The sequence below is a fragment of the Rhodnius prolixus genome, unplaced genomic scaffold (assembly GCF_049639745.1).
Source record: "Rhodnius prolixus isolate KJV_2025 unplaced genomic scaffold, Rpr scaffold_9, whole genome shotgun sequence".
NCBI lineage: Eukaryota > Metazoa > Arthropoda > Insecta > Hemiptera > Reduviidae > Rhodnius > Rhodnius prolixus.
In genome coordinates this window covers 16853578-16871638 of record NW_027411604.1, presented here as the reverse complement: position 1 = coordinate 16871638, position 18061 = coordinate 16853578, and the positions used below count along the sequence as shown (strand labels likewise).

Below are 18061 nucleotides of genomic sequence, written 5' to 3'. Positions count from 1 at the left end.
CTATGACTGCTTTTCGTTTCTACTATTAATGAGTAATTAATTAATTTCTACTTGGTTTTGAGGGCTCCTTTCATTCTCAATAAGGAGAGGCAAGCGGTATCATAATAGATGTATAATCATAACAATGTAAAATATAATTATGACAGGGCTCCACGGTAACCTAGCGGTTAGAGGCGAGACCTTTAAAGCTAATATGTATGTGATACTGGGTCCGATTCCCGGTCTTGGATTTTATTTAGTAGTTAATAAAAGAAATTTACAGTAAAGTATGTTTGCTAGTCACCTCCGTCCACAACACCTAATTGGTAGTTGGACGTAAAGCCCGCCTGGAAAAATAGGCAATTACTTTACTTTACTTTTATTAATGATAAAGAAGTTTTTATGTACCTTGGAGAGATTCTAGAGTTTGGATTTGAGAGAATTACGTTCATTACTACAAAAAAAAAAGTAAGGATATTTTATAAACTTGCATAAACAACTTATTGTTATATTTTATATTTTTACTGGATATTTTTAATAAAAAATGTCTTAGTTTTATTAATAAAATGAAATAATTTACACACCCCTCCTTCATTTACTTTACTGTCCATATATGATGTGATTCCTGGGCATTTTTATTTCTAACATCTTCCAACATTTGCAAATCCATACGCCATGAAGTATGTGAGTAATAACTCAGTTTTTTGTTCATTTCTACAGTCTAAATATTTTTTTTTTTATTTACAAAGTTTGATTGGAAATCGTACAGAAAATGAGGCCATAGCTATGGCGTATTTCTTATTTTAATAATTATCTATTTATTACATGAAAATTATGTCTTTTGTTATTTGACGGTGAAAAAAATTTGTGGTACAATTAAAGTTCCAATTAAATCAGACTTTTTCTAGTTTAAACTAATTTCAATGGAAAGTCTGGAATTTTGAACATATTGTTTATAATTGAGTCCTAATCTCGCACATTCATCTGCTAAAATTCTACGTTCTTTTTTAGTAAAACCATAACCTAGATTTAAAGAACTAAATTTTTCTTTCTCTAAACATCTTTTTAAAACTTCTTTAACATAATTTCTAGTTTGAACAGTTTCTTCAGATTCTGTTTCTTCTTTACCTAGTAACGAAGAATAGCCAAGCTTGTTAAAAGCTCCTTGCCACATTACTTTTTCATCTTTTAAAGCCTTTCCGGCTTTTTCATGAAGAAACTTTACAGCTTGGCTTAGACGGGGTAAAAATGGCGATATAGCCTGTGCTTTTCTAAATGATTTTGCAGCAGCACTGAAGTCTTGTAAATGCGTGTACGCTATTCCTAGGCAATAATGATACTTGGCATTTTTTTGTAATAGATAAGAAAGTTCTTTTTCGGCACGATCTGCAGTTTCAATTAGTTTTTTTGGTTTTAAATATTTAGGGTGGCTCAGGCACATCATTTGATTTATAAATGATTTAAGTAGAAAAGCTTTGCGTTCTTCTTCTTCACTTTTCAGATCAGCTTCTTTATCAAGTGAATACTGAGCTTCCCTAAAATGATTAAATGCCATTTTTATGCGGTCATGTTTATAGTAGTCTTTAGCTAACGCACTATGAGACTTTGCAATTTTGAGTTTTTCAGAGAATGAACAAGGTTCCAATGGTTTGTCACGCTTTTGTAATGTTACAAATCCACAGTCTATAAAGCCAGTCACTGTTAAAACTAACATAACTGGAGCGTTTCCTGGAATTCGAGGAGGGCATCCAAGGGCACCAAAAGCATAATCTGGATGAATTAAAAACTGAGCTACTTCATATTCCTTCATACTACTCAAGGCAATTTCAAACCCGGCAAACAGGTAGCCTCCTCCCATCTGATAATGTTTAGGGATTGAAGATCTAAACATAGATGCATCAAAAGGATCTTTCCTTTCTTCTACGTAACAAGCATAATGCAAATATACAGATGCATTAAATGGCACCACTTCACCGGTACCGTGTTCAATTATCAGCTTCTTGATCTTACCGTTGTCGAACAAATCCATCATAATTTTACTTATTTCTCTGTAGGGTTGAATGCATGGATTTATAAAGTAGTATGGTACTTTTCTTTGGGGCCAAGGTAAATCGCCGACATATTCGTTTAATATTTCAAATATTTTTACGTCTACTTCATCCTTTTTTGTGTCTTCTTCTTGGTCAGGCATAGTGATTTCTAAACACAAACAAAATCTTACATAAAAGAAATGAAATATTTATCTATATTAAAAGGGGATTTAAGTAAAATTATTCTGAAAGATGTATTTGGGCTTCAGTACAAAACAAAAAAGAATATAAGTGAATAAAGGCAAACATTTTAAACCCGATTTTTTTAAATATATACCAACCTTGGTTAAAAAAATCCAATTAAAATTAAATAATATCTTATTGCAGTTGTATTAGATTTAAAAAACTTTTTTGAGCACTCCTAAAGATGAAACACAAGACACTTGATAAACACAAGATAAACAATATCTAAAGCGGGCTTTTCTTACCAGGTTACCTGATTATTTGGAAAGAGAGGTAACAAAGCGGTTGCAAAACAATTGCTTATCAGTTAAGGTCTAGCTAATAATGGATATATGCAGGAATTCTGGACAATTTTTGCTGGTTAAGTCTCAGAGTGTCATTTAGAGACTTAACACTTGTTGATACAGACTTCTTCTTGTTATCAATTTTCCATTTATGAAATCTGGTACAATTCTAGAATTTCGTTTGTTGATTAATTCATCTGAGCAATATTTTTATTCTTTAAACTACTACAAAGTATTCTCGATCCGTGATTACTTTTCACAAAATCGTCTTTGTTAAAAATACGTAGGGCTTAGGAGGTGGCCCCTAAAGTGAGTCATAAATGATTACAATAACTAGAAAGTTTATTTTTCTGCTGACAATACACTTACCACTGACGTAGTTAAACGTTTAAACTTGATATATCTTCAATTAAATGTGACCTAATTAAAAGACAAGTTTTAAAATGCGCATGACGCGAATTGAAGCATGCTCAATTTATAATACTTCAGCTGATTATACTGCTTAAATTATATTTGTTAGATTTTAATTAAAAACATTGTGAACTTTTTAAATAGCATTACTTTTAGACTGCTTACATTGAACTTTTGATGTTACTATAATTGAGATGGCTGGCTAAACTGTAAGCATGTTCGCCAGCACATACTTTTTATCATTTGAATGTTTCTTGAAATATTTTAATATTTTCGGTATAAAAACTATTGGAATTTTCATTGCTTAATTAACATTACTTTTTCCATATAGTGTGCTAATGGGATAGGATTCTAATATGGCTAGGAAATATTAATGCTGCAAGAGTACTGTTTTAAGAAATTACATAAATTTTATTAAAATGGCAACAATTCAGCAACAGACCACTCAACTTGAATTTCATCAAGCTATGGCAGATTTCAAAACTATGTTTCCTGCGATGGATGACGATGTTATAGAGGTAATGATTTCTGATGTGGTACCAAGTGTTCACATCATTTATCTGTATATTTATCTTACTTTTATTCTGTGAAAATTCCAAAGGCTGTCTTACGTTCCAACCAAGGAGCTGTTGATGCAACGATTGATCAGTTGCTTTCCATGAGTTCTGACAACGAAAATGAAAAGATTCGTAATGAATTGGAGCTGGATCAAATGGTAGAAAGAGAACAACCGGACGATTCTGTGTAAGTTAATCTTGAACATAGCTGCTAAAGTTTGAAGATTGTCTGCAAAATGTTTCATCAGCAATTAATGTAGCATTTAGTTTCTTTGAAGTAAAATAATAATTGCAAAATTTGTAGGTTTTTTTATTCCTTGAAACCGAGGATATAAAGCCTGTGAATAAACCTATTTGCTAATTACTCGTTGTATGTAATCAATTGTTACAAACCCGCAGGGAGTAAAGTAAATTAACCACTTCTTTAAGACACTTGTGTACTGGTATCCCATTCTTACATTTCAGACTTCATTTATCTGACACCTTTTTAAATTTGGTCAATATATGCAGGAGAAGATTATTGTGTTAGGTTTGGGTGCTATCTCACCACTCTTACACTCCAGGCGCTTACATATTACATTCCTAACAAAAGTACTGACTGCATTATGTGTATAAAATTCCTAGGGAGCCTTAAATTTTTTAAAATTGCCGAGTTTTGGCCTTATGGCCATTCCTTTTAAAAATACAACGACATTGCGAACTTACTATTTTCAATTATAACTCTGAAGCTTTCACTTAAATATTTGGTCAAGTTTCCTCCGATAATATATAGCTGTTTGGTACCATTGGTTGGACATGAAAAGAAAAGGTGACAAAACTGAGCTTCAAATACGTTCAACGAAACCATCGGCTCTTAATGCAGTTGAGGAACAAAAATTCTTGCAAGTAAACTAATACGTTCCAAAGATTGTTAAAGTTTATATATACATGTAAAAATTCAACAACTAAAACAGAATTGGATTGGCAATACTAGTAGCAGATTTGGTCTTATGGTTTAATATTTTCATTACAAAAAGTCTAATCCGTTTCTTTCAAATTTTTTTTTTTTTTTTTTAGAATTGCTATTCCTAAACCACCTGATTTAGTTGATATTAGTGGAAGTACTGGTAAGCCGGCGTGGAACCCTCCTTTAATCGGCCCTCTACCACCAGATTTTTTAAGGCTTACTCCTGATCCTAGGCAGGTAATTCTGTTTTTATTTTTTGGACTAAGTATTTTATTAAATAAAAAGTAAAATTAAAACTATATATGCAAATGTATTATACGATATCTGAGTTGAGTTAAATTTTCTAGAGCCCATGCTTATGGGTGATTCTCTATAGTTCACAATTACAGTGGAGGTATTTTGAAAAGAAGGCTCATTTCTTTTTCAAGATCCTCATCAAGTAAATTTTAAAGTTCTTTAAGTTAAGCAAGAATTTTAAGAAACTGTGTTAATTAATAAAGGATGCCATTTTCTAGAGATTAAAGTAAACCTAGTGTAAAGCGCACCAATTTTTAGTTTTATCAATACAAGAAATTCAAAACCAACAGTATTCAAAATATTAGGGGTCTTTACCCCTAATTTGTGAGTAATTAGTAAATATTTTTGAGAGGAACTCCCATTAAAGGAGTCATTGTGCGGAAAAAAAGGCATTCAGTTTTATTTTTACTTGTATAGTTCCGTGAACAGTAAGAAACACCATTAACTCTATTGCTCAACTATCAGTACTTATGAGAAGCATTGTCCGGAAGATCGGGCAAATATGCTTTTATTTGGCAGAGGTTTCAGAGATTTGTATTCATAATAATCTAGATCACATTTGAAGAAATATCTGCGATGGTAAAATATCTTTCCTACAGTCTCTTGAGGTGATCCTATGCCTTTTAGATTCGATGAGAGTGCGATCAGAAACTTATTTCGATTTCTCTAGTTTTAGTATATTTTTCTAGTACGGATTTGTTGCTTAAGTGCTAGAAGATGGGAGTGTGAGAGCAATATATGTACGATATATCTACGATAATTATGTATTCGTATATTCAAAGGTTGAATTTCTAAAATTAGCAGAGGAAATATTTGTACCTAAAGGTAGTGGTCAAGAAGATTGCAGATGTAATGTTTAAAGGTGCGAAGAGAGAAGTAGTATTGCGATCAAGTGACTGATAGGCGAAGTAGTGAATCTCATAAAGAAAATATTCTTATAATGTATATAATATACAATACTTATTCAAATATACTTATGAATGTACGTGGGGTTAACCGTGATCATAAAGGGTATATTTAAAAATTACTTATTGTGTACATTTGAATAAAATGGTTATGTAATCAAAATAGTATATTAATTATGTAATCAAAATAGTATATTACTATGTTGCACTATTTCAAAGTAAATAATAGTCATAAAATAAGTAAGTAATAGTCATAAAATAAAGTCACAGTAATGCCTGAAGAAGTAGTTATTCCATTTCTCCATACAGGGAAACAATATTACTGAAATAAACTAATTATTGTTTATTACTTACTTTACGTTGCTTATGGAACCAGTAGTTTTAGCAATCTATTCGCAACTTTTTTAGAGTTAAGTTCTCCAAAATATAAAGCCTCTTAATTATAACAACTGAATAATTTACTGCGAAATCAACGTTAGCTATAAATCGTTTTAAAAAGACAAAAAATAAAGTTTAGTCTATACGAGTGTTTAACAGAATTGCTTATATTATTGTGGAGTCTATTGAGTGCTAATAAATTGATTGGTCCAATTTACAAGTACTAAGTGTACTCCCCTTTGTTGATTGTCATCTGCTTTATTTATCACCTAAGTGCGCCGTTATTTCAACAATTAGTTTGGAAAATTTACATACAGTGACTCCCATTAATATTGGGACACCTATTACAAAATGATTTAAAAGGAAAATGAAAACAACAGACAAAAGTTTGGAATTTTTTTTTTTTAATTACATTAGAAACATCTGTAGAAATTATATATAAGTATAAATCGATGAAATTCCAAACTGTTAGGTAGCACTTTTTGAAAAAGTGTAAAATAAGGCTCTCAAAAATATTGGGACACCAGAAGTGCTAGAGTTTAAATGTTCAATATTTATCTCTAAGAGAGAGCAGTTGAGGACGGCCTTTTTGTGGGGTTGAAACAATTCTTTTTTCTTTTTGGTAATGCTGAATGATGTTCTACACAGTAGATGTTTTAGGTCCGATCAGTTTTTCTGTCTCTCTAACACTTTTTATTGTCTTTGTGCAAAGAAATTACAATTTTTCTTTGTTCAATCGTTGTATTTGTATTTTTGCGCGACATGTTATACCTGGCTTGATTTATATAAACTAATATAATTATTAATTTCATATTGAATATATGCTTAAGGTATATATTTACAAATTGTATAGATATTCGGGCAAAACCTTGGACAAACTATAAATTATAATAGTGTCCCAATACTTATGAGAGGTAGAATTTGCACTTATTATTATATATATTTTTTTTAATCTACCAAAACATTTTTATTTACTTATTTAAATAGTTTTTATTTAATTAATAGTAATTATAAAATGAAATTAATTTATAAAAATTTGAATAAATGGGTGCCACTTTTAATTTTTGTCAATTTTTAACTTCTGTATGTACTGTCCCAATATTAATGGGAGTCACTGTATTTCATAGTTTCTGTTAATTAAGTGTGAAGGATGTAAATTACATTCTTGGGCGATTTATTTTCGCTTGAAGCCCATTCAGAGTTAACTCATTTTGCGCACAGAATTTAGTGAAGTTTTATGCAATATATTTTAGTGTATATAAATATAATATTTATTACAAAATTGCCATTTTTTATATAACTTTTCAAAAATACTCATTATCCAGTAAAACTTTATATAGGGTTAAGTGAAATATTTAAATAAACAAGCCTAATATGGGGTGGTATGCATTTCTTGATAAAATAAGAATCAGCCAAGAGAAGATGAGTATGTTGAAAGAGAATTATCGAAGAAGGACTATAAAAAATGAGGTATCTTTCCTGAAGGTTAGTGAAAGTACACTTTATTTATTTATTTTTTAAATTTTTTTATTTACGCCGCGTCAAGATCTGAAATCATTTAGAATTCTATCATTTTAGACAACAAGATCAGTTATCGCGCAGCGAGCTGAAAGAAACTGCAAGGATACTTTTGTTTCAAACAATTGCTTGTATTAAATAATTTACAACATTAAAGATTGAAACGTATTGATATCAATAGGTCTAGATTATTCCGTTTACTTCACAAGAAAGGTTGTGAGGAGTTTTGAAATGGTGATGCTAAGATTAGTGTATGTTTTGGACAAAAATAATATTAGTGTATCTTTTGGAATAACATCTAGTAAGTTGATAAGCTTGCTCTGTTTTATAGGAGAGAATTTTATGCTTACGCAAATGACTTGGGGTTCTATCATTGATAGGAATTGAAACGGCAAAAGATCTGTTGAAATAGTGGAAGACTCGTAATTCCTCAGCATCTGTAACTAAATCTTCAAATCTATGCAAGGAATACGTATTACATTCCTTTTTTATTGAATTACTAAAAACAAAAATTCATCAGTTCAAAAAGAAAAGAAAAGTTGGCAATTGGAAGTTATATGGTAGTTGTAGATTAAAATAAAATGAAAATTGATTTTTCATTCAAGTATCCGCAAAAACAGTATTTATGTATTTATTTTTACAACTATGTAGTTAAAAGTTTGTTCATTATTGATGTAGAGTAGGTTGTGTCTGTGCATTAATCCTAAATTGGAATGTTTAAAAATTAATAAATGTATAATTTTTCAAAAATGATGAAAAAGAATTCAGAAAATTTGGGCTTAATGCGTACAGAGAGAGTTATTGTGAATGGCCAACTACGCAGCGATCGAAACAATTTACTGTGGCTCATCGAAATACAGTGTTTATTAAAAAAATAAAGATGTGTTAAAAATTTATATTTATAAATTGGAGATTTACAATTTGCTTACAGGCATCTTAAACCTAATAGTTTGTTGAGACATCAATTTCTTTGCGGACTCTTTGTGTAATGTGTGTTAATATATTGGAATAAGTGTTGGTCAATAACACTGTACAATCAAATACTCAAACCCTGGTAAAATTCTATTTAATACTGAGCTGAAAATTACAGATGGAAGCTGATTTAGAAGATGAACGAATTGCTATGTTGTTACAAAATGAAGAATTTATGGCGGAATTGAGGTGGAATAAAGATTTCTTATCAGCTTTAGATGATGGTAAGTTCTCCAATCAAGACATTTGTACTTATGTATATTTTTTTCTATATCCTTCAAGAGTTAGTCATAGATGTCGAGAATTAATCACTCTGAGACCATTTTAATAGAAAAAAGTAAACAAAATTAGCAAGCTAAGTTTGGGGCCACTTATTTCAATGAGCAGCCATATTTATTTCATTTATGCAATTAGTATATCACTATTTTGAAAATTAAAAATATTTTGATTTAAATAAAACGAAACAAATTTCGTTAAAAATTATCATTGATGATTTAAATTACTGAGAATTATTTCTTTAATTTCTTTTCTACACTTGTCAATTTACTTCGTAATAATTTAATAATATCCTCTCATATTGATACTGATAATAATTAAGATTCTATCTGAAAAGCTTTTATTAATAAAAACACTATTGTTTTAGATAGTCCGCCAGAAGAAAGATTGGCAAGTTTTCCTGGACGTGCTGTTGATGATGAAGCATTTAAGGAACGTTTGAGAAATATGGGAAAAAGTAAATAAAATAATTGGGTGTAACAAAATTTTTTTTTAAACATGAAATTTAATAAAAACTGTTGGGTAGAAAAGTTTGATAGTAAAAAAAATGCTCAAAAAAGCATACTATTAAAAACACCAACTTTGACAGTATGTTTATGTTACTGTTTTTTGACCACTTAATATATATATATATATTAGGGTGGGTCAAAAAAATCGACTATTTTTTTTTTTACAAGTGCAACGGAAAAATGGGTTCCTAGACACCTTAAAAAAATTCCCACCAAATATGAGCTCTTAATTTTGAAGGGAAGATCCTCCGCATCGCAGTTTTTTATTTTTTTTTAGTCCAATAGAAAAAAATTCATACCTCTCTATTAATTGACTGTACAAAAAAATGTTTCGAATGAATTTTGTAGGAAATTTAATGCTCTACAAAAAAGGTACCTTATATTTTTTTCGTAAACCTCGCCATTTGAAAGATATAAAGGATTTAATTTTGATTATTTTATGACAAATTCCATTTTTGTTTATGAATTTTATAACTCGACAATAAATGACTTTTACGAAATGCAAAATACCAATTTTTGTTGGAAATTAACTGCTCTATAAAAATGGTTTCTTATGTTTTGGCGATAAAATTAACCGTTCAAAAGATATTCATCATCAAACTTTCATGTGTACGGATTTTAAAAGTTTTTGATTAGATATTCGAAAAATTTCAATTTAATTTATGATTTTTAAGAAAATTTACACGAATTTTAGTTGTTATCGATTGAGAAACGTCAAAATATTTTTTAAGTTTTTATTTATGTTTAAGTATATTTGTCTCGATTTATTATCGACAATATCAAATAATGCTTTAAGTTCGTTCTGAAATTTTATTTCATTTTTGCATCGTCCTGATGATTTTTTTCGCGCAAAAGATTTTTGCAATTTCAACCATCGATTATGATAGCGAAGAATTTTTTTTATTACCCTAGTCGATTCACTAGTCGGAATCTGGTTGTTTTTCCATAATTCAATAACTTGATCAGCTGCATTTTTGGCACTTTGTTTGACAGAACATTTCAAAACTTTGAGCTGATGAAAAAAAACACTCATAACCTCTTTCACTGTTGGTAACTTACGTTCTGAAAGTTTTTGCACAAGTTTTCCGATCAAATGAATTTCTTTATCCATATTTTCGATAAATATCAAGTTAATTCACGTAGTAACCACAATATTTGTAAATAATTAATCGATCGATCACATATACAAGACCATAAATTTTGGAAACACTAAAAATGCTGTAGAAATAAATGTATACAAACCAACGACAACATAACGATGAAGTAAAAAGTAGGTGGTGCTAGTTCAAAGTTCACAATTCAAACAGATGAAATAAAATACGAAACAAAAATTCTCTAGAGAAGAAATTTTCCCTAGGATCTCGTGATTTCTAATGATTAAAACTAAAATGTTTAGAATAAATGAAGAAAAATTTTGATAATTTTGAAAATAAAACTCAAATAATACTTATATTAATGACAAGAAATGAAATTTATAAATTAAATTGAAATTTTTCGAATATCTAATCAAAAACTTTTAAAATCCGTACACATGAAAGTTTGATGATGAATATCTTTTGAACGGTTAACTTTATCGCCAAAACATAAGACACCGATTTTATAGAGCAGTTAATTTCCAACAAATATTAGTATTTCGCATTTCGTAAAAGTCATTTATTGTCGAGGTATAAAATTCATAAACAAAAATGGAATTTGTCATAAAATAATCAAAATTAAATCCTTTATATCTTTCAAATGGCGAGGTTTACGAAAAAAATATAAGATACCTTTTTTGTAGAACATTAAATTTCCTACAAAATTTATTCGAAACATTTTTTTGTACAGTCAATTAATGGAAAGGTATGAATTTTTTTCTATTGGACTGAAAAAAAAATAAAAAACTGCGATGCGGAGGATCTTCCTTTCAAAATTAAGAGCTCATATTTGGTGGGAATTTTTTTAAGGTGTCTAGGAACCCATTTTTCCGTTGCACTTGTAAAAAAAAAAATAGCCGATTTTTTTGACCCACCCTAATATATATATATATATATATATATATATATATATATATATATATATATATGTAAGTAATATTACTTACTTTCACTTTTCGGTACTTATTTCGGTATTTATTAAAATTTTGGCTTACAGTTTTAAGAGTTCAATAAATTTTAAAGTGAGCGAATTAAAATTGAAATCAGGGGGATATTAAATAATTATTTGAAAAAAACTTTTTAGCAGTTCAAAATTTATTAATGTTGAGAGGTTCATTGCTTTGTTAGCCCATGCAGTGCAGTTGGTAGTATTCAATTTTCAGAGAAAGTGATTTAGAACTTAAAATCTTACTTTCGAACTTTGCCTCTTGCTACTATCGGATGTGGTCGGAGCATCCATAATCTGTTATTCCAATTCATTAAGCGAAGCTGAACGTCGAACAAACCATAGAAATGTTTGTCTCATTAGCTTGCTATCACATCGAAACTATATTCAGCAATTGTATAGGTCCATGAAGTTTTTGATGGTACAAAAGGTACCTTCTTTAGTCATCATGAAAAAAAGTACAGCCGAACACTGCATATGTCACAGGCTGCTGGTGGAAATTGAACTTTCTACCTTTTAATAGCCCAAACCGAGCGGATCAACGCTTATTCCGATGCTTAACTATGTTTGCTTTAAAATTTTTGTTACGGAAGACGAAGAGAAGGTAGAATATTTTGTTTTTTTCTCCAAAGAACATTCGAATTACCCAAGATGTTAGCAATAAGGATGGGTTAAAATGATTATGCTTATTGACTTTGGTTAGATGATTGAACTGATGTCTTATATTTTAATAAACTTTAAATTTAAACAGCGAAAAACATAGACTTCTGTTATACACCCTATTACAAAAATTTATATTTCATTACAAACTAAATTGCATGGTTGAGCATCGAATGAGGTGGCTACATACATTTATTCATTACGATTCGCAAATTGCTTTAGAAAAGTTGGAACTCTAATACTTCACCAAATAGTACAAAAAGTGGTACATTATCGACTTAAAACAAATTTAAAAGCAACGTTTTTAAATCAAAAGTACGCTTTATAATTTATTACTACTCAATGGAAGAGTTTTAATTTTAGTAAAAGTTTTAAACATTAACGCTATTCAATTAAAAGTTTTGTAAATTGCAATTGCCCTTTTTAGATTTTTCATTTCGTTCCCAACGTCTTCAGATGCATAGTGAAACAACAAAATAAATAATAATTTATGACACACGAATTCGGTTAATAAGAAAAAAAGACAGATATATTTATCTCTGATATCTGTCCATTTCGCTACATTCATCTGCGTATCGCTATAATCTCTAGAATCATTTGATTGTAATTATTTATTAAATTTGCGCATTATAATGTTATCTACAGCTAATTGCCACATAAAATTTTAAAACTTAACTTTTTTTTTTGGCACATCGACTTTCTTTGTCGTTAGCGCCATAACCCAAATGTTATTATTTAATTCGTTCAAGTATTTAAATTTAAATTTTGTTAGTGTCCAGGAAAAAGTTCTCACAATTAGCTCGAGTTTTTACTGGACGAACTAAGAAACGTAGCAGTACAAAATTATTGAGTCAAGGCCCTGCTCCGTCAAAAGATAATCTACTATTAAGAGAAGATCTGGATAGTGATGGTTACTGAATACCTACAGGTATAAAATTATTTCACTTATCTGTTTTCAAATGAATTTTTATTGTTAATAATAGATTTATTCTAAATTTATTATGATAACTGTTGATTTTGATTTGTTTCTTTTAAAGTTTCTCAGAATGAGAATTTATTTGATTGCAATGATTTTGTTTTAGAATAGTAGCAAATAAAATCTTTGCAATGATGGTTCTGCGGAATAACAAAAGATTAGAAGTTACATTACAAAAATTGTTGAGTTGTCGTTTTATTTTCTATTAACATTAGCCATATGTGGAAAGATTCATTAATATTAAGAAGTGCAACTATTGAATTTGTTGTTATGCTACCTTTACAATTTTCATTATTGAATCTACTTGATCTCATATTAGTTTTATGGCAGTCTCATAGTGATTTTTTGTTTTAAATATTGTTCAATAGCAAGAACCTATTCCTTATCCGAGTTATTTCCTCGAAGGCAGTTTTATAATAGTACTCTTACAGGGAAAGCGGAAAATTCTTAGCAGAGGAAAATCATGAGGCAATCTGAGTCCAGAAAAAGATTTTCGGAAAAATATAAATTTAATAAAATTTAGATGCCCCTAAAAAAAGTAAAAAACAACACCATTGTGGTCTACTTATAATTTTAAGGAAGGCTAATTTCTTTCGAAAATATTATTAAGCTTGAAAAAGGGCTTAACGTCCAACTATTAGGATTCGTGGTCGGTTATATCTGAAATAGATTAATTACTTATTTTTGTCAAATCTAAATCCAAATTTCAACTCTAAATCTAAAATCTGATACAAAATAGCTATATTCTTGATTTTTTTATTTAAATAAGAATGAATTTTGAAAGTTTATTTTAGTTATTTGGATTTATAGGTGACTTATGTTATTTTTTATTGAGTATTATTCCACTTGATTTTGATTCCATACAATGTTTAATTAGTAAATAAAGTCATGTCTTATTTAAGATAAGATCATAAAAGTGGGCTACAAGCAATTTATTGCTCTTTAAACCATTTTGGTATCTTCTATATAGTTATTGTAGTTTTTGTTTCAGTGTTATCAAAGTGTTTTACTGTCATTAGATTTTAACCATTTATTGAAGATAGATATTGCATTTCGCTGTTGTAATTTGTGACCTAAAATTATACACGACAAGAATGTTTTCTTTTTTTTGTTAAAAATTGAGTTAAACCTTCATTTCAGTGGCAATGTATTTTAAAAATCACAAAACTTGAATATTTGAAAATATAATAGGATGTAAAGATTTTTGATCCAAATAGCATTTAATTCTTTACATATCAATTCATTTTTTAAAATATCCGTCGAATTATTTTTTTGAAAATTTCCGAATTAATATTCCAATAATTCAACTTCACTAAATGTATATTCAGAGGTCTCAAAATTGCTATATAGCCACAAATGGTCATAAAACGATCAATAATTTTAAATTTTGATCTAAACATCAAACAACTAGTACGCATGTTTTTTTATCGATTTCTGGCCGGTTTCGGATTTTTATTAATCAAGAGGTTCTTCATCAGTTTGTTGTGGAGAATTTGATTTCAAATATATTACTGTTAGACACTAGGCTTGTTGACTGAACCTCCCACACTCAATCAGGATCTTTACACCAAACTAATGAATAATCTCTGATGATGGATGCAATTTCGAAATAGGCCTAAATAGAAAAGTCAGAAATAGAATCCTGCTTCAATGGATAAAATCGGTATTTTCCAGCCTACAACCTAACCACATTTTTAATAATCTTCTATTTAACTCATCTCATTCAAAAAGAAAATACGCCTAGTTTTATTCTTATTAACTCTCCACTTTTTAGTTATGCAATTATCTATAACTTATATTTCTCTTTCACTTTTATGTCAAGGTAGGTGTTCCGCATAGAAAAGATAGACTTCAAAAGAAAATAGACTTCAGATTGAAAAGACTCTTAATATAATGCGTTTATAGAAAAATAATTTTAATGTATAAAATTTAAATGATGCAATAGTTTGTAGCAAATTATAGATTTTTTAAAATTAATATTTATCTTTTTTTCGATCTTCAAATCAATAATTTTCAGCTTAGTCTTTATTAAATTTATTTGCTTAGCTTTCTTCATTTTGCTGGAAACTAGTTGACATAATTTTGTTATTTCTTTTAAATTCACCACTATTTTAGCTTCTATAAGATGTTATTGACATGATTTAATTACTAAGTCCTATTTCAGACATATCTATAGTGTGTTATCATGTTTTTATTATAAGAAAATAATTAATAATAGTCTACCTAATTTCATGTTATAAATAAAAATTAAATATTTCAAAATGTTTATTTGATGTTTAATGAAAGTTAAATTATAAATATTTTATGTAATCGTAAATTTTTTTGTTTTATATTATATTTTATGGTATCCAAATTTTAGACAAAATTTAAGAACCACTCCTTTTTCTTTTTTTAAGAAAAATCAATCCTTAACTCTTTACGCTTGAAGATTCTTCATTAGCTCAAGGTAGATTCATTAAAAAGTCCTAATGCGAGTGGTTAGTGATTAGACAACATATTAAAAAGCACGAAATTATTTGCGATTTGACAGAATAGGCAGCTTTCCTACATAATTAATTGGTTAATATCCAAAAAAAACCGTGAGCAAGGTTGGTAATCTAATTTTGATAAATAACACTATATTAATGAGGCATAGTATTGCACCTTGGCTGCCTTAATCCCAGATGTCGAGTCTGAGATTGAGTTTTGAAAAACTTAATAAAGAAAAGGAAAAAGATCTGTTGACCGTGACCTCTGAAATGTTGAACATTTTAAAAAACCAATAAATGCGCAAATGTGAACATCAGATTAATCATTTCTTATTTCATTCATCATTATTTAAATTTATTCAATAAAAATATGGGTGTTTTAATGGGTTTTTGAAGAAGAAGCCGAACCTACTAAAAAACCGGGGAGTCGCAGGGACGGTTTATGGTTTACATTATTGCTAATACCCTTGCATAATTCGAATAACCATTGATAGAGGTTTAATGATTTGCTGGCCATTTGATCGTCATTACAAAGCGAAATATTATCAAGTTATTGATACAATAATAAATAAACTATTAGTATATTTTTGCACGCTAGGCTTAACGTCCAACTACCAAATTAAGTGTCGAGTACGGGATTATGGGAACTCATAATTATCTGATAATATTTGTCCAAAATTGCTATTAGCAGAAATTGAATTGGGATCTCCTTCTTACTGGTGTCTTGGCTCAAAATCATTGCAGCGAACCATGTCTCTTAATGCAGTATTGTTGTCATTAAATTAAATTACATAGTATACAGTTTAGAAATTAAAAGGATTAATGTGGTCGGGTGGGTTTGTTTTATACTCAGAATTACAACACTTGGTACTGTGTAAAATCGAACCGTATTGGGTCCTGTACCAGAGTTGAAAAAAGTTAGGTTCATTATATTTCTATATTAGAATAAAATTTCCATTGTTTTTTCTAAATACTATATATGTTTTTTATGTAAATTCTAATAGGATGTTTATTAACGGACAGTGTGAATTAGGAGATAAAAGATGTTGAGGGCATCGTAACTTTTGCATTCCAAGTTAATAGTAAGCTAATGAAACTAATCTTTAATTTAATTTCTGAAATCGTCTTGTGTCTAATGAAAAATTTGTTTCTTGTGGTCATCAAGCGATGAAATCGTCATCATGCCAGTGCAACCTACCACTGAATTTAGCCGATTTTGGCTTTCGAAGGAGCACTCTTTGTTTTTACCTACATTGTTTGTAATGAAATTCAGCCGCACGAAAATTTGATTTTTCTTAAAAGTGAAGAAGTAATACTTAATCATTATTTTCAGGTTGATTATTTCTATGCTATTTCTTCTCTTGTTGTTTCTATTGTTTGTAAAATATTAATAATTGTATCTATCCTCACGATTCAATAGTTCTACGATTGTCCATCAGCGTTTTTTGAGTTTAATTTATTTTATTTTCGCAAATTTATAATTATTTTATCTATTGTTTATTATATAAGCTTGCAATATGAAATTAATGTGCCTGAGGGATACTTCAGATGATTGAATCCGTTTTATGGATAATATGAAATAATTTGTATTTAGGTTTTAGATGATTTTACTATATGTAGAAAAAAAAATTGCTTTGTTAAATTAGATATTCCATTATTTTCTTCAAACGAGAAATATATATTTTGTAGGAGTAATGTATTGTAGAAAAAAATTTTTTCTTGATTTTGCTGCCAAAGATTAAATTCAGACAAGTCATAACTAAGATCCTAATAAAGTAGTTACAAATTGATAGACTGGTAGATAGTAATTTTATAAGTTTTAAGCTTAGGTTAATGAAGAGAAGTAATAGTTATTTGTTGATTTATTTTGAAATAATCCCAATTAATGAATAAGATAACATTTTTAACGTGATACAATTAAAAAATATACAAATAGTTGTAAATCGTTAACATTTAATGCAAATTTAGAACTCAGATCCTAATAATCAACGTTAAATGTTGACAGAAAAATTCTTGATTGTTAAATTGCAGCATTATTTAATTACTATTTCAAGAAACTTATACTATCTCTTATATAAACATTTAATATTTGCTATTATGTGATACAATCATCTCCAAATTTGTTGATTATAACAATTTAATACTAATAAATATTCAATGTTTAAACCACTTTTTATTTTTGCATCCATTTTTAATGAAAAATGATATTACTCCTAAAGGAATAACAAATAAGCCTATACAGTTTTCACCAATTCTTTGTCACTTTGATTTGAAGTTGAAACTGCTGCAGGATTATAAGGAAAACTTTTTTCACCAGTTTGTCTTATTGGTTGAATGGTTCCATAGTTCGCTTTTGCTGGATTACCGAATCTATAATTCGGTGATTTTGTACACAATAATGCCCAACAACAAGCACACAGATTGAATAAAAGGCTTATACAAAATGTTAGAACAATCATTACCGCAAAAAAAATTAAATAAGGATGTTGTCGTTCTTCCATTACTAAACTCTGCCAAACAGAATCCATCCAATTACCAAAAGCTGTTAATCCACTGTAAAACCAACTTATTGC

General features: G+C 29.0%; 2 protein-coding genes across 7 annotated transcripts; one reads left to right on the top strand and one right to left on the bottom strand.

Moving 5' to 3' along the window:
* Window positions 1–473: 473 nt before the first annotated feature.
* LOC141454786 (inactive peptidyl-prolyl cis-trans isomerase FKBP6-like) lies at window positions 474–6195 on the bottom strand. 3 transcript variants are annotated; one of them, XM_074129387.1, is made up of 2 exons: window positions 6007–6195; window positions 474–2178 (listed from the first exon to the last, which is right to left on the bottom strand). In XM_074129387.1, the coding sequence occupies exon 2, from the start codon at window positions 2168–2170 to the stop codon at window positions 884–886; it is 1287 nt and encodes a 428-aa protein (XP_073985488.1). In that variant the 5' UTR covers window positions 2171–2178; window positions 6007–6195; the 3' UTR covers window positions 474–883. The 3 variants fall into 3 exon arrangements, with proteins under 3 accessions (XP_073985488.1, XP_073985489.1, XP_073985486.1); XM_074129388.1 differs by lacking the exon at window positions 6007–6195 and adding an exon at window positions 2906–3045; XM_074129385.1 differs by lacking the exon at window positions 6007–6195 and adding an exon at window positions 2351–2534.
* Window positions 2559–18030, top strand: LOC141454790 (CUE domain-containing protein 1-like). 4 transcript variants are annotated; one of them, XM_074129400.1, is made up of 8 exons: window positions 2559–2697; window positions 3279–3465; window positions 3549–3691; window positions 4561–4687; window positions 8639–8744; window positions 9164–9253; window positions 12817–12972; window positions 14843–18030. In XM_074129400.1, exons 2-7 carry the CDS (start codon window positions 3367–3369, stop codon window positions 12960–12962), a joined length of 711 nt encoding a protein of 236 aa, XP_073985501.1. In that variant the 5' UTR covers window positions 2559–2697; window positions 3279–3366; the 3' UTR covers window positions 12963–12972; window positions 14843–18030. The 4 variants fall into 4 exon arrangements, with proteins under 4 accessions (XP_073985501.1, XP_073985500.1, XP_073985498.1 ...); XM_074129399.1 differs by having other exon boundaries at window positions 2578–2845; window positions 14847–18030; XM_074129397.1 differs by having other exon boundaries at window positions 2579–2845.
* The last annotated feature ends 31 nt before the right edge of the window (window positions 18031–18061 follow it).